This window comes from Amblyomma mixtum, chromosome 3 (genome assembly GCF_055824585.1).
Source record: "Amblyomma mixtum isolate Tamu chromosome 3, ASM5582458v1, whole genome shotgun sequence".
NCBI classification, from domain to species: domain Eukaryota; kingdom Metazoa; phylum Arthropoda; class Arachnida; order Ixodida; family Ixodidae; genus Amblyomma; species Amblyomma mixtum.
In genome coordinates this window covers 180170431-180195615 of record NC_143014.1, presented here as the reverse complement: position 1 = coordinate 180195615, position 25185 = coordinate 180170431, and the positions used below count along the sequence as shown (strand labels likewise).

The 25185-nt window shown below is 44.2% G+C and overlaps 3 protein-coding genes across 7 annotated transcripts in view; 2 read left to right on the top strand and 1 right to left on the bottom strand.

The window, feature by feature from the left end:
- The window catches only part of LOC149352896 (uncharacterized), a 152754-nt gene that overhangs the window by 56491 nt on the left and 71078 nt on the right, over window positions 1-25185 (top strand). The gene's annotated exons all lie outside the window — the stretch shown is intronic.
- LOC149352899 (uncharacterized) overlaps window positions 1-25185 on the top strand; it is a 75241-nt gene that overhangs the window by 20367 nt on the left and 29689 nt on the right. The window lies entirely within an intron of this gene.
- LOC149352890 (exosome RNA helicase MTR4-like) overlaps window positions 11504-25185 on the bottom strand; it is a 228465-nt gene continuing 214783 nt past the window's right edge. For 3 of the 4 annotated variants that reach the window (XM_089582097.1, XM_089582099.1, XM_089582096.1), the window contains 11 exons: window positions 23732-23904; window positions 22290-22364; window positions 20652-20780; window positions 20262-20372; window positions 19613-19705; window positions 18143-18238; window positions 16896-17059; window positions 15997-16159; window positions 15034-15200; window positions 13747-13847; window positions 11504-11875 (listed from right to left, as the gene is read on the bottom strand). In XM_089582097.1, coding sequence (XP_089438223.1) covers window positions 11823-11875; window positions 13747-13847; window positions 15034-15200; window positions 15997-16159; window positions 16896-17059; window positions 18143-18238; window positions 19613-19705; window positions 20262-20372; window positions 20652-20780; window positions 22290-22364; window positions 23732-23904 — 1325 coding nt within the window. In that variant the 3' untranslated portion in view covers window positions 11504-11822. Of the gene's footprint in view, window positions 11876-13746; window positions 13848-15033; window positions 15201-15994; window positions 16160-16895; window positions 17060-18142; window positions 18239-19612; window positions 19706-20261; window positions 20373-20651; window positions 20781-22289; window positions 22365-23731; window positions 23905-25185 lie in introns of those variants that run through there. The other variant, XM_089582098.1, reaches the window with a different exon arrangement.

Sequence of the window (25185 nt, the reverse complement as noted above, 5' to 3'; positions counted from 1 at the left end):
CCACAGAAATGCACTAAGAAAGGCAAACCACAGATGTATACAAAAAAAAATTTGCAGGGACAGCCGATTACCACGTGTGTTAGCAATTCAATTGCATTAGAAGCCACTGGTGTCTTTACCACAAGTGACCTCGCTTCCCTCCAGCCAATTGGCGAATCTTATGACTGACACATTTTTTTTCCCCAATCAGGCTTTTTCCCCAATCAGGCTCCTGCATTAAAAAATAAAACATCCGAAACAACGAATAAAGAAATGCCGCATACACTCGACTAAGGTCTGCACTTTTATTTTGCAATTTTGGTAGGGTGTGGCCCTTACACGAAAGCGACACTTGTTGTTCAATCTACCAACCATATTACGGGAAAACTACTTTACTGTACTATACAGCCTGACGCTATATCTGCTGTCCAGTTGCAGGCACCTTTATGCTTCGTCGGTACTGCTGCCACTGGTTCTTGGGCCCGAATCCTTGTTACCCTTGTAAATGAAGCCATTCCTGTTGTATTCAATGCATTTCAAATTCCTGTAATTTTAAAACATAATGTCTGGAGACACCACACACCAAGAATTGAAAATCCACAGGCAGACAACTTAGTTGTCCACTCAGCATCATTTCATGGTCGGCTGTTTCCATTGGCTCTGAGCACAAGCATCTGAATCCTGCTTTAAATGGCACACAGCTGCAGAGCAGTGCACGCTTAAAAATGATAATAATCATAGCAGCAGACAGCTGTCATTACTAGTAGCTCCCTGGGTAGCGTGCCACACAAGAAAGGCTACACATGCGTGAAGTGCAGTTGCTTTTTGCAAATTTTTGTTCCCCCGTAATTAAACGCTCCCAAGCCAGGCATAATGGCCCATACACGAGTGCAGGGCCCTTAGTCAAGTGTATATGGTACATGCATAGAACAAGCAAGGGGCATGTTATAACATTGTCATATTCTTGTGAAACTTAAAGTACAGGAGGCACCTTACCACAAAACTATTTGCACACACACTCATGCACACAAAAAAAGAACAAGGATGCAACAAATGCACGCCTGAAATTTCAATGAGCGTGATGTTCAGTGCACATTGAAATCACTGTAAACAGCCCATGGCAGCAGTAACCCAGTCTAGTACGCTGTTTAAAGGAATGCGAAGGTATGCTTCTACACTTCACCATTTTAATATTTTGTTTACTGACACTTAGCATACTAAACACACTTCTTGCAGGCAAGGCACTATTAGTTTGATTTATTATTTCATTTTGCCAGCTGTAACAAATGTACACACATAATGTTATATTTTTGTCACTATGAATTCATTTCTGTGTTACACCTGCTCACATACTCCAGTTCTTAGAAAAACTAAAGATGACAGCTGCAGCAGAAAAGCACGACATGGAAGAAAAGCTGCTGTATATTCTACTTGGGGGATGCAATGGTCATCGAAACCTTTTTGGCAACCCTATATACAGGGTGTTTCACCTAAGACTTTCTGCAATTTTTAAAAGTAAGCTATTTGAGTTAGATGCGCGCTTTTTCTGGCATAGCATTGTCAGTGGTGCAGTACATCATAATTCAACTAAAACGTGCTAACTAGCAGGCTTGTTAACCAATATTTAATAGTTAACTTTTAAACTATTACCGTTGGGCTCCTTAATTATTGAGAGGCATGTAGCACACCGTAAGTAATGTCCATATCAGTTTTTAGAATTTCGAGAACGCGATTATCCTCGGCGCTGTGGCCCAACAAGTTTTGGCTATTTCGACGAGTTAGGTTCACTGGAGAGGTTGCTTTGCCTGCAAGCTTCTCAAACCGCATGTATTTTGGCGCGATGTAGGCGAAATTTGTTGGGCCACAGCGCCGAGGATAATCGCGTTCTCGAAATTCTAAAAAACGCATATGGGCATTACTTACGGTGGTCTGCATGCCTATAAAAAATTAAGGAGCCCAACGGTAATAGTTTAAAATTTAACTATTAAATATTGGTTAACAAGCCTGCTAGTTAGCACGTCTTAGTTGAATTATGATGTACTACACCACTGACAATGCTATGCCAGAAAAAGCGCGCATCTAATTCAAACAGCTTATTTTTAAAAATGGCAGAAAGTCTTAGGTGAAACACCCTGTATATGACCTGGATTGCAGTACAACCTCAATCTGTCTGCCTGTCTGAAAAATGACTAATGTGACAGAAGAAATGAAAAATGCACCCGGCCAGATATTTCTTACTCAGAATGTTTCATTCCTTTTGTGTCAATCGTCAGCTAGCTACTGGACTGCACATTTGCATGCTATAGCTACATAATGAATACTTTATGGCCTTTTTTCTGTGCATATTGAAGGGCACAGACCAGGAAATAGTTTCTTTTCACCATATTTCAGCACTGAACAGATTCCTGTTCAAAACAGTCAAGGGTACAGTGGATGTAGTAGTTCAAAGGTGTGAAGCATGAGCGTGCGTGCATCCTGTACCTATTTGTACTGTTTCCAGTGTACTGTTTCCATAATTCGTTTCGTTTGTTGCCGCTTATTCCACTTTGCTCAAGCAAACACATGATTAGCAATCAGTAAAACGAGTACAAATTGCTTAACAAGCATGCTACTGTTTGACAGGTGCGTGGGGTCATGGGAATAGTCGGCAATGCAAGATAGCGGTTAGACCAGTTCAAAAATCATGAGAGGTTGAGTGAGAAGTAAGAATGAAAAATGCCACGTGGCTGATGTGGGGCATTGTCATATGCTTTCAAAGCCAGCATGAGAGATTTCACACCATCTTGCAAGCATGGGGAAAAAGGCACAAAGGACAATTAACACAATACGCGCCGCAAAAGAGGACAATAACCTTTCAAGCACAGCTAATTATGCTGAACAGCATAACAGCATTATATTGAAGCAAGCGATACGCACTGCATAAATAATTTCACGTCTTCGCTGATTCCGGTGTCTGGCCATGATCGAGCACTTATTCAAAAATGGCACACAACCCAACTCCTTACAGTGCAAAACCAGATTACTGCCAGTAAAAGTTTTCAAGTTGTTTTTGTGCTCACGAAGCCTCTCATTCAAGCAATGATCAGATTGACCAACATACCACTTGCCACAAGAAAGTGGGATGTCATAAACAATGCGTTCAAGATGCGGCTTTTTTTCAAAACTCTTGCTGGTGCGTCATATACAAGAGTGCGTCTTATATGCGAATTTTTCGGCTATTTTTGTGAGTTCAGAAATTACTCAGGTTCATGTTCAAGTTTTTTTCACCGGAAAAATATCGCTACCAATAACGCGGTTGTAACACGGCTATAATACGGGGAGCGCCATGCGCAACTTTTCTAGGTGAACTTTATTATGAAACGGCGGGGATGATGACTTCCGGGATCATAAACACGCGGCCGTTTCTGAGGCCCCAAGCAAAAGTAATGTGAAATGCCAAAAAGATGGCGAAAATCGCGCTTTTCGCCATTGTCAAGACAAGCCGGCATTTTTTTGTAGTCTCCCTTTGCACTTTGTTTGCTCTGTGTATGTAGTACGTGCATTGGCCCAAGAGAATGTTTCAGCTGCATTGCCTCCAGAAAGGGGCAAACTTTTTGATAGCGCATCCGAAGATGAAGACTTCGAAGGTTTGAAGTGAAAATAAAATGTTGTAATGGACATAAGGAGAGTTCTCGCGTTTTTTTTTTGTTAAAACGTGGGCGGGTACGGCATGAGTGTTGCCTTATCGATCACTTAGCGTTGCTTAAGAACTCACAGGTACGGTGCATTTCACGATGGTCACACAAGCATGTTTAGTTAAGCCTCACTAGCCTAACTGGGTAAATTGGGGTGCGTCTTATACACGGGTGCGTCTTATATGCCAACTTTTTCAATAACAGCCTGCATATATGGCAGGTGCGTCTTATACAAGGGTGCGTGTTATACACCGGAAAATACGGTACGAATCACATTTCACTCCTTGCCTACGGGACAGCCTCTCGAGCCCAGGCGGCTGTGGCGCGTGCGTGGACTCCGCGATCCACTTTTGCTCGCAGCCAGAGCTGATCGCGAAGGCCACGGCACGTGCATTTAGAAGACTATTCCCACCTGGGTCTTGAAAAGTTTGGGTGCGGCCCTTACACAGATTTATTTTTTTTAAAACATTGCCTTCGGGAAAACGGGGTGCGGCTCATACACGGGTGCAGCCCTTACACGCGTTTACACGGTAGTTGGCATCTACTGAGCGGCCCTCAACCTTCAATGGTAGCCACCCGCCGGGTTTTTTCCCAGTCAACCACCCTCAGGGTGTGCATCCCTCCGCCAGTTTCAGGATGTCCTCCGTACACGGAAGCCACTCTCCGGGTTCTTCCAGTCACATCCAGATTGTGGCCTCTTCCTCCTCTCGCCTACAGGAGCTGAGGGGCGCCACATGCCAGCTGTCACAGGTGGCAGATAGGTGGCAGGTGGCAGATGGTGTACACAACACTACAGCAGAGGACGCTGGGCTCTTTTTCTTCAAGGTGGTGCTTCTAAAGCTAACGCATTAAAAAAAGGTACAAATTCGCCTTCTAATTCTTTTGTGTCAAGAATTATTTTTAGAGCGGCCCTTACATTAGAACAAGAAAATGACCTCGGATAAAAATAACCAGCGAACTGCACAATCTTCTTGAGTGTGCAAGAAGGTTGAATCTCGTATACAATGAAATCTTTCGGGTGCAGCTAAATTACCCGACTATCTGTTGTAGTACAGAACATGCCAGAATAATAGTTATGCCCGGTTTAAATACGGTTATACCCAAAGGTCGAATGATGGCTCTGACATGACTAAACAGACGTTCTCGAGTCTTCTTCCATGGATAACAAGGCAAGCGCGGCTACGCGGCGTTTATATACGCGTCATACATTGTCTTCCCGCCACGTGACCTGACAGTCGCGGCACCCCGACGAAACTCATTTAAGGTGAAGTTTTGAAGGTCAAGCAAAGGGCAGGCCACTGTGGTGAATGTTTGGTACAGATTGTACATGATAGCACTTTAATTTGGCTAAAAATGGTCGATAAAAATGGTCGCCTACATGCCCACCTCAAAGGCAGGTGCTGCTGATAAGTGGCATGGCAGTGGCCTGTAACCCACGCGATACACACCATGTGAGCTTCCCTCAATAGTTCCCACATTGCCTGGTTGAAAAGAGGTTTGCAGTTACAATATTTTTACAAAGAGCCCCTTCGCAAGAAGCCAACACCCCCCTCCCCCTCAAAACACCACCCAGACCACCCACCTGGTGGGACAGCCCGCTCAGCTGCGATCTCCTTGGCCTCCTCGGGATATGACGCAAACCTGTGGTCTCCAAGCCGCAGCATGGCCAGCCACACCAGGGGGCCTTTCTTGTGCCGGCTCCGGTGCTGCATCGTACTGTGAACGTGCTGAAGACCCTCGCGGCGAGCATACGCCAGAACCAGCTGGCAGTTGGGCGTCAGCAGGTCTGGGTCACCCATAGATAGAACTCTGTCGGCTTGGCTGCAGCGTGTCTGCAGATGCTGGCATGGCACGGGGAAGAATTGTGAGAGGTGGCAGTAATACTGGCACCAAGACGATAGGTGGGAGTAACATTGGCACCAAGACTATGCTCAAGCTGGTGCAGCAGAGCATGTGCCAAGTGCAGTGACCAACCGAAACACGTGGAACGGAACCAAGCCACATTTTTTCTGCATCCATTCGCAACTGCTGCAAGCAACCAAGGAATAGTGCGAACCACCAGCCCAGGGGCATTTCTGTTTTCATGGTGCCAAGCCAAAAGCCAACACTGCTGGGAATGTGCCAGTTTTGTCGTGCTTGCACCTTCGCTGCAGAGACTGTCACACTGCCAATGTTTCACACCAGCTTGACGCTGCAAATTGCTTGGTTGTGGCACGTATAGACCACGGACCAATGAAACAAACACAAAAGACAATAGAGTGCCCTCTGAACAGTGCAATAAAGGCCCTGAACAACCTAGTATTGCAAGCAGAAAGCTTAATAGAGGCCACTCCTAGCTGCTGCTTTGAGACGACTATATGCCCCATTTTTGACTCTTGGCGTGCCACTCTCGCATATCACTTCTGCTTCTTGAGGGCTCGGTGCGGGCTGCAATGAAAATATATCTGAGCATACAGTAGAACCCCAACGTTAGTTCCTGGGTGCTGCAGCCAGTCCTGCTCTAGCTCCCATGGATATCAATACTATACAAACTTGGCTGCTACGTCACAACTCTGACAGCATGCCGCATGGTACATTGCAAAGAAAGTGGCAGCCTCTAAAGCAGTGTGGCACGCATGCTGCTCCTGCACCTGTTCCACTCGCACTCACATTTTTTCCATGTGCTGAATTCAGCTACTAAGCTACAAGGCTGCTTTGTTCACGATTCCCTGAAAACCATAACAGTGGGGTTCTGTTTTAAAATGAAATGCTAAATGCCGCAACTCGCGCAGTTGCAACCCGCAACAGAAGCCCCCTGCTACACTTGCCTTCTCTTGGAATCCACTCTCAAGGGCCAGCAGTTATCTTGCCTTCGCATTGCATGCCCTACATTAGCCCACTTCTTCCTCTTGATTTCGACTAGGATATCATTAACCCGTGTTTGTTCCTTCAACCACTCCGCTCGCATCTGGCCTCTTAACGTTGCACCTATCACTTTTCTTTCCATAGCTCGCTGCATTGTCCATAACTTAAGCTGCATCCTCGTAGTTAGCCTCCACGTTTCTGCCCCACAGGTGAGTACCGATAACCTACAGCTGTTGTATACTTTTCTCTTTAGGGATATTGTTAAACTGCCTTTCATGATCTGGGAGAGCCTGTCATATACGCTCCACCCCATTCTTATTCTTCTAGTTATTTCCATCTCTTGATGCGGATCAGCAGCCACTGCCTGCCCTAGACGTATTATCTTTAGTAGAGGTGTCTTTAGAAGAGTAGACGTATTCCCTTACCACTTCCAGAACTTAGATACCAATTCTGAAGTGTTGTTTCCTTGCTAGACTGTTGAACATTATTTTTCTTTTTGCACGGGCAAGCTGGGATGCACTGAATGCCGCCCGTCTGATCCTCAGTTCTGAACGTGACGAGGGAGTGTTTCGTTACGTTCACGCCTAATGGAAAAAGGCAAGTTATCGAAGAATTTTTCTGAGCAATAAAACAGGCTAATCTCAACCTGACTGCTTCCTGATCACGGTGTACATCACTTTCTGTTTACTCATAATAGTTCAAAAATTTAAACGACCTTTTGCTGTACATTGCTGATACTTGTTATTTAAGGCACGTTTCTAGCATAAATAACTGTATATTTTCAACATAGCCGTGCGAAAACAGAATAAATAAGTAACCCCTTAAAAAAAATGTACCGAAGTGGCACACATGCTATGAGGGACACCACAGTAGAGGCTCCAGGTTCATTTAGATCTCTTGGGGTTATTTAACATGCGCTGACATTATACAGAAATGCAAAAGGCACCTGTGTGCAGTGCAATAACATCAAAAAAACCCTAGATGATTACTCTGGAGTCCTCCACTATGGCACCTCTCATTGCTCAAGTGTCATTTCGGGACTTTAAACTGGAGTGAGTGAGATTTGTTTTTGCCACGCCTCTCTAAATGTTGGAATGGGCGGTTACGCAATTTACTTTTTTTCCTTCAGTGCTTTTATACTTGAAATGATGTGTTATCCATTAATATACACAGATCACCCACTGATATTTGCCTACAACCACTAAATATTTACAACGAAGACCCACAGTTTACAGCAACTGTGCAAAAAATCTCAATTTAAGGATTTTTCACGAAGTTATGTGATAGCAGTCATTTTTATGCCTCTGATGTTATGGATATCAGTAGGAACGGCAGTATTTACTTATATAAATATAATGTGAGGTGGAAGTTCGACAACTGAGAACAATCTCTCACTGATCTCGAACTATTCGCGCCTAGCATAGGACGAGTGTCTTCCGAAGAAACGCAGATTGCACGCTCAGGACAGAAGCAGCGGATACGTAGACGTTATTTACGAAGCAATGTTTCAGATAAGCAACAACAGAGTAAACCGACAACAATATTTTAATGCATGCAGCGTCTTTACACAGCAGCAGCCACCATCACCACCACGCCCTCACTACTCGGTGTTTCGAGCTATCCAGTCCTTCATCTGTTTGCCCTTTACTGCTTTCCCTACGCCACTCAACTGTTTTCAGTCTGGCAAGCCGGCTTTAGTAGGATTCTGGACTAAGCTTCTGCGAATATTGGTACTTTTTTTGAAATAATTTCAAAGCAACTGCTCTATTTACTCTCATAATTTGTGGACTTTTTTCTTTAAGGCTTCAAAAAGAGGGTGCACAAATTACACAAAATTCTTTCAAGCACATCCTGAAAGCTCTACAAAGGTCAAAGTGCAATATAACCCTGTATATTGCTAACTATACGCTGACCCCCCCCGTTTTACCTTTTTCAGCAGCCTGGTTTACACTTGAGTCAGCCTGACTACATGCGAGAGGAAGGCATCAAAGTTGCACAGTTTTATTGCCTTCGGCCGCCACTTGCATCACAATGCTGGTGGTAAATGCAACTGTGTTGCCCTGTGGTTGCGGCTTTTAGCTGGGTGTACATTGCGGTGCCATCGTGTAAGAAATATCGTATTTACTCAACTAATAGGCGCATTCACAAAATTGGTGGATCCCCAGTTTGATCGCGAAAAATCAATTTTTTTATTTCCGCGCATAATAGACGCACCCCGAACTTGGCACTGTGATCAATACTGTATTTACACGATTGCTAGCAGATGCCTATTATGCGCCTATTATGAGAGTAAATATGGTGATGATTATAAAAAGCGTCAAGAGTGAATTAATGTGCATTAATTGCAAATAAAGGAGATTTATTACGAATTAAAGTAAATTAATATAATTGAAATATGAATGAAGGGTACATTAAGGTGAATGAAGGATGAATTAAAGTGAATTAACTCTAAATCAATTGTGGAGTAAGGTGAAGCGAAATGAATTAATTGAGAATAAAGTGAGTAATGAGGTAACCAATTAAAATGGTACATTAAGTTGAATTATTGTTAGATTAAAGTGAATTAACTGAATTTATTGTGAATTAATTTTGAAACTAAGACGATTTAAGGGTGGTTTGAAGCAAATAACTGCGAGTTAATTCTGAAATAATACACATCAAAATAAATTAATTGTGCATTAAGTGGGTAATTAAGGAACAAATTAAAAACAAGAAAGCAACTTGAAATGAGGCGTCATTGCTTTCGCATTGCTCCAATGTGGGTTACCGCAGGGATCTTGAATTTTTTTTTTAACCTGGTCAGGCTTTGTTTGCTTTTGAAATGCGGCCACTGGAATTGATAAGGTGTCTGCTTTGCCAATTTATCCCAATGTGCACTCTTGAATTAATGGTCCCCCAGTATGAAAGAAAAATTGCCAACGATAACTTTACTTCCTAAAGCGAAATTTTAGCGCAGCTCATCAGCTGCTTCAGCTTTTTGATAGAATATGGCAAAGAATTCGAGCAATACATGTATGTACAATTACAGAGAACTCATTATTTTGCACACATATTCCTTCTTCAAGAAACACTCCACTAGCAGTTCTTGATTGTCATGAATAAAGATTTGGGGTTGGAGAAAGAGACGGATATATGCTCGACTTTCTTCGCACCAATGCCTGGTTCTCGAAGATGAGGTCTGTGCAAGTATTTAGCGAGGTTGTCACAGCCGTGAGAGGCGGTACGAGCGAGAGGAACGCGATGTTCTCTCGCATAAGTCGTAAGAAATTCCTGTTTGTCTTTATGTGCACATATTAAAGTCCCCACCCACCCTGCCACCCAGGTAGGTGGAAGTTAATGGTTCATCGCGAGAGTTCGCTCATTGTTGTCAGCGCTAACACATGCAGCCCACATCTTTCTCTCATCACCCCACGTACCTATAAGCACCATTCAGGCGTCCATTGACCCAGGGAGCCAGTTATGCGCACTTCCTTTCCTTAAAATGATTGGAGTGTAAAACTTTGCCAACGCCAATGAACATAGTGAACGCCGATGGCCTACGGCTTCAGGGCCGTGTTTCTGGCACAACGTTGTCAATGCCTGCAGCCCACATCTCTCTCTCATCACCCCTCGTACCTATAAGTGCGATTCAGGCGTCCACTGACCCAGGGAGCCAGTTTTGCGCACTTCCTTTCTTTCCTTTCCTTGAAATGGCACAACGCTGTCAATGCCAACACATGCAGCGCACATATCTGTCACTACCACCACGTAGCTTAAGGCCACTGTTCCAAGAAGGCAGTTATGCGCCTTTCCTTTGCTTTCCAAGCTCCCGCTTCATTGGTTCCGCAGCTTAAAGCACGAATACAGTGTCCTGCTGGGAACAACGGTAACAGCGACGCCGCGAAACGCACAAACGGGTGCCAAAGAGCTGCGGAAAAAAAAAAAGATTTCTTTACGGTAGTGGCTTCAAAAAACTCACCCTGGAAGCCGCAGATGACAAAGTCGATGGGTGTGTAGTAGCCGGACGGCTGACTGCTCTGCAACGCTGGGCATTCTCCGGTGTGTGCAGCCTTGGTAGCCATTGGCGTCGAGTGACGTGGCAGCAGCCGTCGCCCACTCCTCGTTCTCCGGGTTCGCTGCCTCCCCGTCGAAAGCCCTGGCGAGGCTCGGAATCCAGTGACCGCCCAGGAGACCGTGTCACAGACCCCGCGCTGAGGCCGGAGTTGGAATAAGCAGCAGGCGAACCCCTTCTCGACGGCGCCACGCCAAAACGCTGTAGTCAGCAACCCCGCAGGTGCAGTCGAGGTGGCCAGGTGGATTGACAGAATAGCAGTGTGGCTACGGCTCTCTTCAGAAGGAAAGCTGGGCGTCAATGTTCTTGTTTGGTGATGATGATGATGATCATCATCAAACATGAGGATGCAGGCAGAACGCGCGCGCACAAGCGATTCTGTTCGTCTTTTTCTCCTTCCTTTTAAGCATGGCGTAAAAAGAGAGGGAGAAAAGAATTTTAACGAGAGGAAAAGGAGGAGAGGTCGGCCGGTGGTAACAATCATGGAGGGAAAAAAATTAAGGAGGGAGCGTAACGTCACGCGGCCAGTGTTCGCAAGCACCAAACTAAGATTTCGAGTGTGGAATGTCATCACGATATTCACTTAAGTTGGCATTAGTTTCATAATAACCTAGGTCAGGCTGCCCTTGTGACTTTAAAAAATAAAATCATCCTTCACAGTCACTGTTACAAGGTTTCGTGCTTTATACTTTTCTAACCTAATTGATCAACTGTCAAGTTGTGCGTAGTGGCTGCTGAATCGCTGTTCCACCGTATTTTCTTGGCTTGGTTTCTACCATTTGGCTGTAGGTAGTATATATTACTCTCACATTAAAAAAAAAAAAAACAATGTACACCTAAGTATGAAGAACTGAACTGAAAAAAAAATATTTTAAATTTCCACAGTGCTACCTGCGACCACTGTGGTTGCAAGACATAACCAAGCCATCACTGTGTTCAGTACAACAACACTGAATGCCAAGAGGAATTGCTTTACTCTGCAAAGCAGTTGTCCATATTGATGTATGCAGGTGTTTATTCGCTGTACTGTGTAAAAGCAGCTGTTGTCCATGTTGACGCACGCAGGTGTTTATTTACAGGCTGCCAGATTCTGCTGACCAAGGACTTGGAAGGCCTAGTGGTGACGCTTCCAATGGCGACTCGCAACTTCTATGTTGATGGTCATGTACCTCAGCCGCATTAAGTATGACCGTGTATAACGCAGCCATTTTACTGTACAGAGCTGATCGTCAATAATTTTTGTAGGTAATTTTTTTGTTGCGGATGCGTTATTTCTACAAATACAAGCTGGCAGCAAACACGATGTCCCTCTTGATGAGCTTGACAGCTGAAATAAAAAACACAGATGCGTTATTTCTACAGATGAATACTGTCGACAGGGTTGCCAGGTCCTAATTTCAAAAAATAGCCACGAAAATGATAAAAGTAGCCAAAAAGTAGCCAATCTACGGCCACGGTCTCAAAAGTAGCCAGAATTGGCGCCAAGACACCACAAACGTCACCAGAGGCAGGAAATTTACAGTTTAACGACAGAGGGCAACCTATGGGGCAACAGTGCTTGTAAATAACTTGGAAAAGGTATTTATGACATGACTTGAAAAGTGACCAGAACAAATCATTTTCTCTTCGGTAGAGCAAATTATGTTCTTTTGACGCAGTCATAGATATTAATGCGTGAGCATTAGAAGGGACATGCCGCGATTTCGTGATGGGTAAACAAATTGAAGCCCTACGGAAGCCCTTGTGAGTCGTACGTGAAGGCGTACGTGGAACTCTAGGAGTGAAGCCCTGCTTGACGTGTAAAACCGAGCTTCGAACCGAAACCGAAGTGAAAACCGAAGTGCCTGCACAACTAATTCGCATCTGGCCTAACCCCGCTAAATTGTTCCCCATTTATCGACAACAAGGCAGGTACAACAGGATAATGGTGTTCATAAATAGCACTGCAAAAGTAGCCAAAAAGTAGCCAAGTAGCCAAGCTCAAATTTTTGTCGCCAAGAGCTCTCAAAGTAGCCAATTTGGCGGAAAGTAGCCAAACCTGGCAACCCTGACTGTCGACCACATACATTCAAGAACGCTTTTGTTGAATACCATGCATACTCGTGTATTCAGAAAAAGAGAATTGCATGAGCTAAAAGAATAGCTTCATGTGGACATAATTTTGCCTGTGTGGTACAATCCACTGAGAACTAATAGACAATAACTGCTGATCTCTGAACTGATCTCGCTACCTGTTTTAATTTATGCGGTTAATTCCCGCCGGTTGTCGGGCATGCGTCCTACCATTTATTTGTTCAATGCATTATGTATTTGAAGGGTTTGTTATGGCTGCTCTAATTCATCATTGAAATGTGTGCTGCAGCATAAAAGGGGGATGCATGATCTGGGCTGCAATCGGAAAATTGTTACCGAAAAATTGGTCGCATGCAGGAGCCACACCCCGCCAAAACCTTGAAAGACAAAGGCCCTTACTTGAGTATATACAGTAATTATTAAAGCAATCGCTGTTTTTCGCAGAATGTGATATGAAGTGGCAGAACAATGCTCAATTCCGCCAGTTCTTTATTGCTTATTTACTCAGTATGCATGCAATGGATCAATGTTACACAGTACTAAAACTTGTAATTGCCAAACACAAAACTTTTTCCACATGGCATAGACAGAAACTGAGTATAAATTGAATGTTAACTAGTCTACCATCTTTTTACATATAGGTGCCCACAAAAGTTTTTGGAAGAAGAAAATTACAACAAAGCTTAACTACTGGGTAGCTTAAGCATACAGTCACGAACTGAAATGGTGTGCATTGCACTTTCTTGCACAATATGCCCAATGCACCACTAAATGCTAGACTGTGCTTCTAATCAGGAAGAAAATTTACATTTCTTGTGATTTTCGTGTTCCAAAAACTTTTGTGGGCACCTGTACATGTCAAATAGATTCTTGATATAAAATGGTGTCTTAGCTAACCACCCTCATCGGTTTGTGAACCTTACTATTTCTATTACTAAACGCACACAAGTATTCTACATTTCAAGACATTTGTGGAACCGCCTTTTCAGCGTTCAAACGACTTTTCACACCTGCCTTCCTGTTTTCTACTCATTGCAATTACAACAAACTAATTTCAGCAGTGTAGCAAGGTTAGCATACAAATTAGCAGTGATTAGCTATAGGAGCCACGTGCCAGCAACTCACCTTCTGAGAATTTGTTTTCCAGTTCCGAGTTCCCTATGCATTTTGCAGCCTGGACTATTTGCCTCAGAAGCTCCTCTAACCTTCTCATGCACCTGATTATGCTTCCTGGAAAAAAAAGAAAAGCACAAACCATCACTATTTTATTTCTTGTTTACATCACAAAAATTTCTGTGCTCGAAGAAGAAAATTCGTACCTTGAGAATAACTACACTTACGTCATTAGCATAAGTATGAATCTGACGTCAATTTCAAAAACACGTCTATGTTTCTTTAGACCTTTGCTAGATGTGCTTTCTGCAAGTCGTCACGTTGGTTACTTGAATATAGTGGGCATGCTGCGGCTAAGCACTAAGCAAGCGGACCAAGAGATATAACAGTTCAAAGAGCATGTGTATTCTGAACTTTCTGCCTAAAAAATGCAAAAGTCTATTTGAACTGGAAATTTCATTTCCATACACTCACTAAGACAGTCATCTGTACTTATCCTTAATCTGTCCTGACAAAACTGGTAAAGGGAGAATGAGAGATTCAAGAGAACTAGAAGATTATCCCACGAAAATCACACAACAAAAACAGAGAATACTGCAGCTTCACTGCACAACTATGGGTTAGACAGCACAGGCAGCACTCACTAAGACAGTCATCTGAACTTATCCTTAATCTGTCCTGACAAAACTGGTAAAGGTAGAAATGAGAGATTCAAGAGACCTAGAAGATTATCCCACGAAAATCACACAACAAAAACAGAGAGAATACTGCAGCTTCACTGCACAACTATGGGCTAGACAGCACAGGCAGCAACTTGCCTTTAGAAACTGAATACAAATATAGTGGCAACACTGCCTGCCAACGGTTCTTGACAACAGGCAAGACTTCTCACCTTTTGGCTTGCCGCCGAGACCCCTTGGAATAACTTCAACATGCTCAAGATAAGCCAAGCCTTTGGAGAGGCCTTCTTTTGAATCAATCCTCAACTCAAAAGAACTTTTGACTGAACTAGACTCAAGTCTCTATACTGTCAGGGGTTTGCCCCCTTCCTACACCACCTGCCAATGCCTGAAGATCATGTGCCTCAAGGTCATGTGCCTCAAGGTCACGTGCCTGAAGGTCATGTGCCTGAAGGTAATGTGGCCTGACAGGATGCTCACACATGAGCACCTTATCACCAATGCTGCACGTGCATGCATGCACTGGTAGGGAACACCTTTCGACACAGGTCGAAAGCAGCACGTGCCAGTTACCGCCTCCTAAAACAAAGAGACGTGTTCACTCTGACGGCCACTGCACTTGCCTTCAAAGACGTCGGTCATGCGGCAGACCTGCGCAAAGGAGGCCCCCTTGCTCCAGGCGTAGACGACGTCCATGAGGTGCGGCTTGAACGAACTCACGTAGGTGTCCTCGTCTATGCACAGCTTGGCGTCCTTGGTCACCCGTGCCACCCTCCGTGCTATATCCTGCAACACCCCAAAACCAACGGCATCAGCGCAAGTCCACTCAGTGCTGTGGCGCGCATAGCTAGTAAAGGAATCAACACACAGCAATCCAAAACAACCAAAGTGTGTGCAGTTGTAGTAAAGGAGGCAGCGAATAGCAAGGCAAATTTCTCAAGGTTCATGATGTCAAAGTAATTCATTGTAAACTAAAGGCGTCAAAAAACCACACACACACACAAGACAAGAGAACAGGACAGAACGAGTGCTCTGTCCCGTTCTCTTGTCGTGTGTGTGTGTGTGTGGTTTTTTGGCGCCTTTAGTTTACAATGAATTATCAACTAGCCCAGCAAGAAGTTCTCTTAATGATGTCAAAGAAAAGCTTTAAGATGGTGTGGTGAGTCTGGGTAGCGATCACCCGCAGCTTGCTGCTGTACAAAGAAACAAGCCTTTGCAGGTTCACATCTTTGAGGACGCAAGCCTTTGCACATCATTCATAGTTATCGCCGCCAAAACTAGGTAGCTAGCTGCAGGGCAAAGGCCTCTCTCTCACTGACTTCCTACTGTGTCTGTCCTATGCCAGCCATGGCCAGCCAGTAACTGAACTCCATCGTCAGATCACTCCGCTAATTGAGACCATGACCACATTTGTTTCCCCCTCTTCTCAGTATCCGCTCTGTCGCTCTAACAAGTGGCTGGCTATCTGTTCAACGCATCCTGCACCCAGGACAAGTTCATCACAGTTCTTTGCTTCCCCTGTAACTCAATCTAACCTAGAAGACTTTGTCCGCCTAAACATGAAGGGCACCAACACACACACCTGCATCAGCCGCAGGGGGCCTGACAGTTCCTCTGTGAGATTGGGCATCTCGTTCGACTTCTCCTGGAAGACGAGGCAGCTCAGCAGGGCTGTGGCCTGATGCACGTTGAGCTCGTTGAACGTGTTGTTGAAGATCATCTCAGTAACAAGCAGCTCGTCGGCACTGCAAGGCGAAGGGAAGAAAAGTTGGGGAGCGAGCACCTTGGAGCATAAGCAAAGCAATGAACACCACCCCTAAGACATGATTTGCATACACACACACTTGTAAGTACAATATGGCTTAGAAGAACTTTTTGTTGGACAAGATAGTGGGTCAACCACGGTTTCACGAGATAAAGATTTTAGGTAAAAGCAAAGATACAAGGGCAAGGGAACTATTGGAAGCGTTTCATATAAAAAAGAGAGGTGTATTTTGTGTTAGCGACACGTCAGTGAGCCTCTTCAAATCGGACATGGCGTATCTCTAACGGTTATGTAGATAGTGTTGTGTGGGAACTGGTATCTCTCTGCACGTGTCCTGGTTTTTCCTTATATTTGCTGCGCTGTTAGTGAATAAATTTAGATGAAGTTTAGTGCTAGTCCTGTGTGGTCTGGTCTTGTGTACGTCCTGGTTGCATTACAGTTCTTTTCTTACTACAGTATGGCTGCAGATTATTTTGGAATGAACTTTTTTTTTTTTTTTTGGCCAGTGAGGGGTGCGAGTTTTGGGGTCAACTTATACATGGCAATATACCATATACATGGTACGTTAAGTCCTTTGTAGAGTTTTTTTTAGGATGGGTTCACCCCCCTCCCCAGTTTTGAAGCCCTGATTTTAGAAAAAAGCAAGACAGAGACATGAAAATTAAATCTGCACAGGCTGCAGGAAACGCTCAACCCTACCGAACGTGCAAACCCACCTGCTGACTTCACAGGCAACCTTGCCCTTGATCTCCATGACGTCGGCGGCCGTGGAGTAGCCCAGCCGCCGAAGGACTCTCTTGCGGCACTTCAGCTCGTCCATCTGCAGCAGTGCCTTGGCCTTCTTCAGTTCGTTCTTTACATCCCTAATCTCCTGGGCCACCTGTGGGTTCAGCAGTCCAGAATACATATCCACAATGAGCTAAAGAGACAACAAAACCTCTTCATCTTTGTCCCACATTTCAAGCATCGAAAGTCAAAGGTCTATAGTTCAAGACGTAATGAATTCGTAACAGCTCGAATCAGCAACACAAACACAGAGAACAACTATCAACATGTAGAACACAGAATTTAAATATCAGTTTTAAAAGCATCCATCTGCAAATGGTTTATCACTTTAAACAGTCGCTTTAAGAGGGGATGAGGGGATCGAAGGCAGCTTTTCTATTTTTCGACTTAGAGTGATGAAATTTGGCAGACTCGCTTAAAACAGCATCAAACAATCAGATATAAAGTTTCACAATGACAGCTTCAGTAGGTTCCCTTTTATCATTGTCTTTATGTTGTCCCCAGGTTGCTTGCTTGTGGAAAGCCTAGCATGACAAAAAAACAGGCTACAGGTCTATAAATGCTTTTAATATTTACTAAGAAGTGTGGTGTAAGTCAAGACTCTTAATTTTTTTTTAATTTTTCTGCTCTTTTTTTAAGGGACACAATATGCACATTCTTTTATGTTTAGAGTGTATCATGCTCTAATTACCATGTAATAAAAACATGCAAGACTACATGGTAAATTTGAGACTGTCTCGATGCAGACCACATCTCCGTGATCACAACAAAACAAATGGGGTAAAAATCCATGCACCCATTGCTGTGCTACGCTTTCCACGAACAAGGTATTAAGCTCAAAACAAACTTTCAAGAAAACAAGCCTGAAAGTTCTAACCTAGCACACACTGTCTATGTGTAGATGCCAACAAATATATTCATTTGGAGCGCTTAAAGTTCATTTTTGGGTGAAATATCTCAGTACAACATAGAAGCAGTGTTGGAGATGCCAAAAAGTGTATTTTAAAAAATGACTTTTCTTACGATTTTTGCGATCTGATCCCCACATCCCCCCTAAAGCCTAATTCTCAAATTTATACAACTACAACGCAGTACAATAAACAAGTCCTTCTTAAAGCATGAAAGGACTGCTATCAGCCTAGAAGATGCATACTCAAAAACATCTTCATCACTTCACCTTCATCTTCTTCTCGTATTCTTCATACAGCTTCGGAAGATCCGGTCTTGAATGCAGTGGATGGGAATACATCCGATTCTCAAAGGCCTCGATTTTCTACAAAGGACCCAAGAATGAAACGTCGGGCGAACATGTCAGATAACCTACGGCATGCAATACCGTATTTACATGCATTACGAATTCACTTGTTTCTCTAAAAAAAATTCGCGAAACCCTGAACGGTACATTCATTAAGCAAAGTAATGTGCTAGAAAACATATATTTTCCTAACTTAAATAATTGGGTGCATTCATAACAAGAGTAAATTGGTAGTGATTTTTACCCTCTCCTCTCAATGTTGAAGCATTATGATAAATCTTTACAGCCCATTCTGTCTGTCCACCAAATGTTGTGTTCACAGATGTTAAAATGAATTTGCAGTGTTAGATGCTCTCAAACAGGGGTGTGTGAGTATGAAGCTGCTATGCATGGTCAACTAGGAGCTGCAACTTCCAAGAAGAAAAAAAGACTTGTCAGCTGCAGAAAACTTCGGAGACAGGTATTAATCCAAGCAACCAGAATAAAGCCCAACCAAAGTCTGAGCCTAAAGCAACCAAAATTTTCGAACAGCTATAAGGAACTACTCTACAATGCCTCCTCCACATATTCTGTGAGGATTCTTTGGAATTAAACATAGGGTAAGCAAGTTGAGCTTACACTACACTTTCTGCCATGTATGTAGTCAAATGTTCCACAGCTCTTCCACTCCAAATATTGCCTGAGCTGTCTCACTACTGCCTCAGGACAAGTAAACTTTTCACACTTTCTTTTTGTCAATGACAATAGTAGACAAAGCTTTGATAGGAAAGTATAGCAGGCCATGCCTTTTTGTCCTCTGTGCACAGATACACTCTTGGTATGATCAAATTTACCACGAGGGCGAGAAAACGATGGCACCAAGTTGCCAGTTTTGTGGAATGTGTTGTGACAGCTACCTTGACAACACTGAGTACCAAAAATCACATAAACTTGCGACAAGGGCAACATCACTGCACAGCAGACTTCATGTTCCAACGAATCCACACACATATATTTCGATCCTCATACAAAGAAAGGTCTGTCCATGCCAGAGATGGCAAGCTCTATCAATGGTTCATGATCACTTAGATCCCCTGATTGAGAATCGCTGACAGCATGGACACTTCTCGTGCAATCAACTGAGAAAGCTTCTGCCTAGAAAGGTTCGGTTTTACGGGGTTTAACATCCCTAAGTGACTCATGCTATGAGGGACGCCGCAGTGAAGGGCTCCAGAAATTTCGACCATTTGGGGGTCTTTAACATGCACTGACACTGCACAGTACACGGGCATGTAAATCAAATTTCCCCAGAATTCACGCAAATGTTCCCTTTGCTTAAAGTCCAGTACCTTAGAAAGGTATACATCTACATTTGCAGATCCCCACTCTTAACACACTGGCAGCATTGCTCACCTTGACAACTTCCCTCATGTTGACGTCTTTAATGTTGAGGTCTTCAAAGGGGTCGACCAACGGTACTCCCTTAGGAAACCTCTCTTCTACTTCCTGCAACAAATTCAATAAGTGAAACAATCAGTTCAGTGAAGTGCGCCATGAATGCTCTAATCTCTTGCCATAAGATCGCAAAGAGCTCTTCACTACACCTTACAATAGGCAATTACTCCAAACTAAACACCCTCCTGTATGAGGATGTCTTGTTCACAATATAAAAGAAAGGTCAAAATAAAAGCACCACAGAATCAAACATCTAATCAAAGGCTTCTTCCCCCCCCCCCCCCCCCCCCATATTTTAGCATGCCAAATTTCTGCCTCATATTATATACGGATCCAAAGAATTTTCAGCCTAACTTCGCAGTTCCGGTCTCGTTATTGCTGAGCACTATCGCCATCAGGTTTCCAGCGTGAGGAGGCACGGTCTAAAGGTGACGCCAGTCGGCTGTTTCAATGCTTTCGATTTCGACGCCATTTCATCACGATGACCTTGCCATGACCACTCCTGTTCATACCCTGCCATACTACAACTCAAGGTAAGAACGCAGTTCAGTGAGGAAAAGCACAACTCCCTCCACTACCCCGGTCAAACTTCAATCTGAGAACGTACCCTAACTGACTTGAGAACGGCGGCTCTGTTGTCCGAAGACTTGAGGTCCTGGTTGTAGAAGAGGCGAACCGTGCTCATCTTGCTGATGTTGTCAATGGGCACAGGAATTACCTGGGATATCAGTGAAAGGAGTAAGAAAAAAAATAGTCAGCGTACGCAACTAAAATGTTTGCATAACTACAGAAGTTATTACAAGCATACTTTTAGAATGTAACAAAGCTCTGAAGTGTGTTGACTATGCTAGGCTTCACTTACTAAATCAACGTATCCATAACACAAGCGGAGTTTATGCACAAAACTATGCTTTGTCTCACAGCTTCCACAGTTCAGCACTGCGCTATAGTAATGGAATAGATGAGACAAAGTGTAATGGAAAGAGCGCAGACAAACCTGCATTTCCCCTTTCTCTCCTGGCTTGGGCGGCGTAATCTTGGATGTGAGCTTGGTCTGCGCACTCTCCTTGGAGACATTGAGAAGTACCTCGACGATCACCATGGGCTCCTTCAGGCCAGACTCTCCCTGAGCAAATGCACATGAGAACACCAAAAGATAATTCACTTTTACATCTTCACATATATCATCACTCAGTGTGCCAACAGTGAGCAGCAGCAGACATTTAGCTTTACCAATTTCATCGATCCTGGCTGCAACGGTCGCGTTTCGAAGGAGGTGAAATGCCAGAGGCCCGTGGCTGTGCAATGTCAGTGCACATTAAAGAACCCCAGGTAGACGAAATTATTCGAAGCTCCCCACTACGGCATCCCTCATAGCCTGAGTTGCATTGGGACATTAAACCCCATAAACCAAACCAAATGTAACAAAAAACGAAGTACTAAACAGAAAGGCTATGTCATGCGTAATTGAACAAAATGATAACGCAACCTCCGCGACTCACAAATTCATGCTTATGACTCGAGGAGGTTGTGAGACCGTTTAGGTCGAAAAGCGAAAGTTGCCATGATGGCTGCATGTACACAGCCCGATTTTTGCAGCCTTCCTACCCCAAGTCACAAACTGCCAAACCAATAAGAGTGCTTTTTGGCGATAACCTGTTTCAATAACACACTGACGCCGACTCCACGCATGGTTACAATCTCCCCTTGAAGCGTTTTAGCTTGGTATTAATTAACCGCAGACGGACGGCATTTTTACATCACTACACTGTGGCACACTGTGTACATTGACCGCTAGGGTTGCAACTAATTGCATGGAACATAATGCAAAAGGCAAGACACGCAGAAAACGTCAGAGAAAGCTTAAATTCAGTCGTTTTACACACATCGCAGTTACGTGCTCGACTACACGGTTTCATATTTGGAATGCTCCTGGATATTCTGCGATGCGTCTGATTTACTGTACACCATCACTGCTCGCATCATCCATCACTCAACAGCAAAAGCGAACACAGCAAGCTACTGAAGCCTATGAGATTAGTGGCTACAAGCAATCATAGGGTTTCTCAATGAAGAAAGCTCCTTCTCCCCCTGTTTACCTGGCCTCGCACGCAAGCAGTGTTTGGTTTACCGCATACCGAAGCCGCCCAGGTGCGGTGGAGCATAGTTCAAATTATCAAAGGCGAAACACATTCACGTTAGAATTAACAGGCTATGTTCTAAATACACTCCCATGAGGCATGACCGTCTAAGTCATACAGTTCGAATGATCCAGAAATAAGCCATGCAGCCATACTTACCCAGCAACTGCAGGCAACACACAAACATAAACTCTTGCCTATGTGGCAACACAATGTAGTACAAGCACCTTCCTCTTCTCTTGTACAAACGTTACTTTCATCAATACTTACTGATCTTATTAAGTTGTATGATCAAGCGCTGCAATCTTACACTAATCATGCGTTACTGTGCTCATGCTAATCATAAGCAAGTTGGAAATACTTCACTGAATGGGTGGCTCAACAGGTAGGTCGTTAGACTTGTTGCGACCTATGACCCAAGTTTTTGTTTCTTTTTTTTTTTAGTCCGCTGAGTAAGTACAGAGAAAGAGAGAGAGAAAAAAACGAGAACTAACCCGTGCGGCGACCACTTTCTTCTTTGAGTAGCTAATGACGACGCCCCACCCAAAGTCCTCTTCCCCATTGTGAATCTGCAAAGAAATGTAGCAACAAGAATGAACGCAAGAAGCTTGTCAACAGCTACCACGCCAGTGTAACGAAACATTCAGCAATAGCTGGCTACGGTGGTGAATGCACCATTTTCTGCACAACATGGCATGTTTGGCACAATCACTAGTTGCACACAGAGGGATCTGCAACACGGTGACCGGTATCACTCCATTTTGCTCCTTCTTTGTCCTCCGTGTTACGCCAACAACGCCACAGAACCAGGAAACGTTCCCTTAACAGCCATCGCTGTAAAAGCATGATTAGTGGAGTTATTTGAATTTGATTTTTCAATGTTGGCTTGAAGTCTGATTTTTCACTCGCCACCCAAAGGTACTACTAGCAGCTAAGGGTACTGAAAACTGTTTACCACCTGAAGCTGCAGGCAGAGGCCATACTTTTCTCTGGGCAGCGCCTCACTGATATGCAACTCGACCTATGCTGATCAAAAGGTGCAAGACTATGCTGCCTTTGAATGTAGCACTAGTCCCATGTCCCACCAATGTTAACACCACTTCAGGCAAACCTTTAGGCAAGTAGTCTTGAGCTGAAACATAGATTGTTGTGATTCAAGGAAAGAGGCTCAATAAGAGATATTCAAAATTCCGCTAAGTGCGCTTTTCCACATAAATATGTCACCAAAGGCAAGATGGCCCACTTCTCTATAAGGAAACTGCATGGGCTACAGGACAGGCACTAATGGTGTGGATAGAATGTAAGAAATGCATTTTGGGAGAATCAAACAAAAAAAATAGTCCTCCTTGCTTTGTTTCAGCTGGAAAAGCATGGTCAGCCATCTTGTCTTGGGCAACATTGTTATGCGAGAAAGCGCACTTGCGGAATTTTGAATGTCCCCTCTTATGATGATAATGATTGATAATACAGCTAACTCTTTTCAATTTGAACAGCTGGTTTATTCGAAATGGCACTTAGGTTCCACCAGCAGTGAATGTGTTAAAATGGCCCCCTCTAACTGGAACAAATTTCCAGTCCCCTTGGAGTTCTAATTACCGAGAGCCGACTCCAAAGGAAAATGGCAGCTTAGCCAAAGAGTGCCATGGCTACCTGTTTTTCCCAAGCATTCCACTTCAGAAGAGATGATCACCAGGCCAAAGCAAAGACTGTATACCCATCGGAAAACCAGTGGGTACCTGGCAGCGCGGGAATTCACACCCCACATTTTGTGCATGGTAGATGCTCAAATCACCAGGCAAGAGACTTTTGCATTCTACCCCCTTGGAGCCCGTGCCCTGCTCTGAGAAACTGTCCCCCGTCAGGTTCAAAATGTGGCCAGCCAGCGAATGACAGAAGTGGAGCGGGGAAGGAGGCGAAGGGATGGGGAGCCACTCACGTGGACCATGCGTCCTGGCTGTAGGTAGGGCACACAGTACTGGGGCTTGGTGAGGAAGGCCTGCAGTTCCCGCGCGAGAGAAGCCAGCTGTTGGCGCACCTTGTAGTACGAGGCCACCTCCAGCTCGTTGGGGATCTGGAAGGACTCCAGCTGGGCCTCCAGCTTTCGCAACTCTGCAATGAAACACACTGCGGTGAGGAGCCTCGGAAATGCTTATACCTTCTTCAAAACCTGTCGGTTTAACTATACGCAAAAGCAGTTAGTTTTTGCAGTGCAAGGGATAAATACACATAGAGTAAAACCTTGTTAATTCAACCCCCTTAATTAACACGCTTGGACTGTCACCAGAGTCCTAAACGCCTGTGCGAGTCTATGGCGTCGAAAGCTCATTCATTCAGATGCCCTGCGCTGGCATCCATTAATTCTAACAGGCTCCTAAAGTAGCACCGTATAGAGATATGACCTGCTCAACAAGTGATCAACCAAATATTTGTCCTCTGGCCTGAATTGCACATTACATTCTTTACCACAGCCCTCTAATGTGTGTGCAACGACAGGCATTGCACGATCACCAGGTCCCCGTCGATAAGTCCAGAGGGGGTCTAGCTGCAAAGTTTGTTTCTGGAGCTTCGTTGCCAGCCCACAGCAATCAGCCAGCTGAGCCCATAGCTACACACTAAAATGATAATTTCTTTGTCCATGATTTTTCTTTAAAGGCATAATGCCGCTCTGGTGCCAATCCACACTTCCCTCACTTTCGTCCGCATGGCATTTTTGCTTGCTAGCACTCCGCTCTCATCACGCGCCGTTTGCTGTTTGTGAGGTGAATCCTCCTCAGGTGCGACGCCACATGTGAAGGAGTTCCAGCAGTACCGAGTCACACAGTGACAGAAGCTTTGGAGACCTTTTCCAATACGGAGCAGTCCTCCTCATGCCACTTCCGACAGTGTGCACGAATTAAAGCGTTTGATGGAACTGCGAAAAACTGTCGTCGTCGCGGAGTTTTTGTCTTAAAAGAAAACGACCATGCCCAACCTGCCACTCAATAAATTTTACTTTCGTGCGAACGGCTTTTGGCAGTTATGGGGCAGCCATTTGACAATTCGACATATCGGATAATTAGGACATTTTCTCACTTCCTTGAAGTCCGAATTAACGAGGTTTTACTTCAGTTGAAGTATTTGTTAAAGAACCCATTGTAGATGCACGGAAACTGAGTCAGAAAATTACAAAGCTTGGGAAGAAACCGTGGATACTATTACAGTTTTTGAAAAGTCCGCTCTGTTATGCATGTCTGCATTGCAGGCGGTGATAGAAATGCATTCAAAGCCTAGGAGGACAAGAAAGGCTGTAAAAATTCGCGTGTCCTGACAGTGACCCCAGTAGCACAGGCTTGAATGCAGCATGCCAACAGCTACTCTAGAACCAGTGCCACATGCAGATTGTCCAGAACA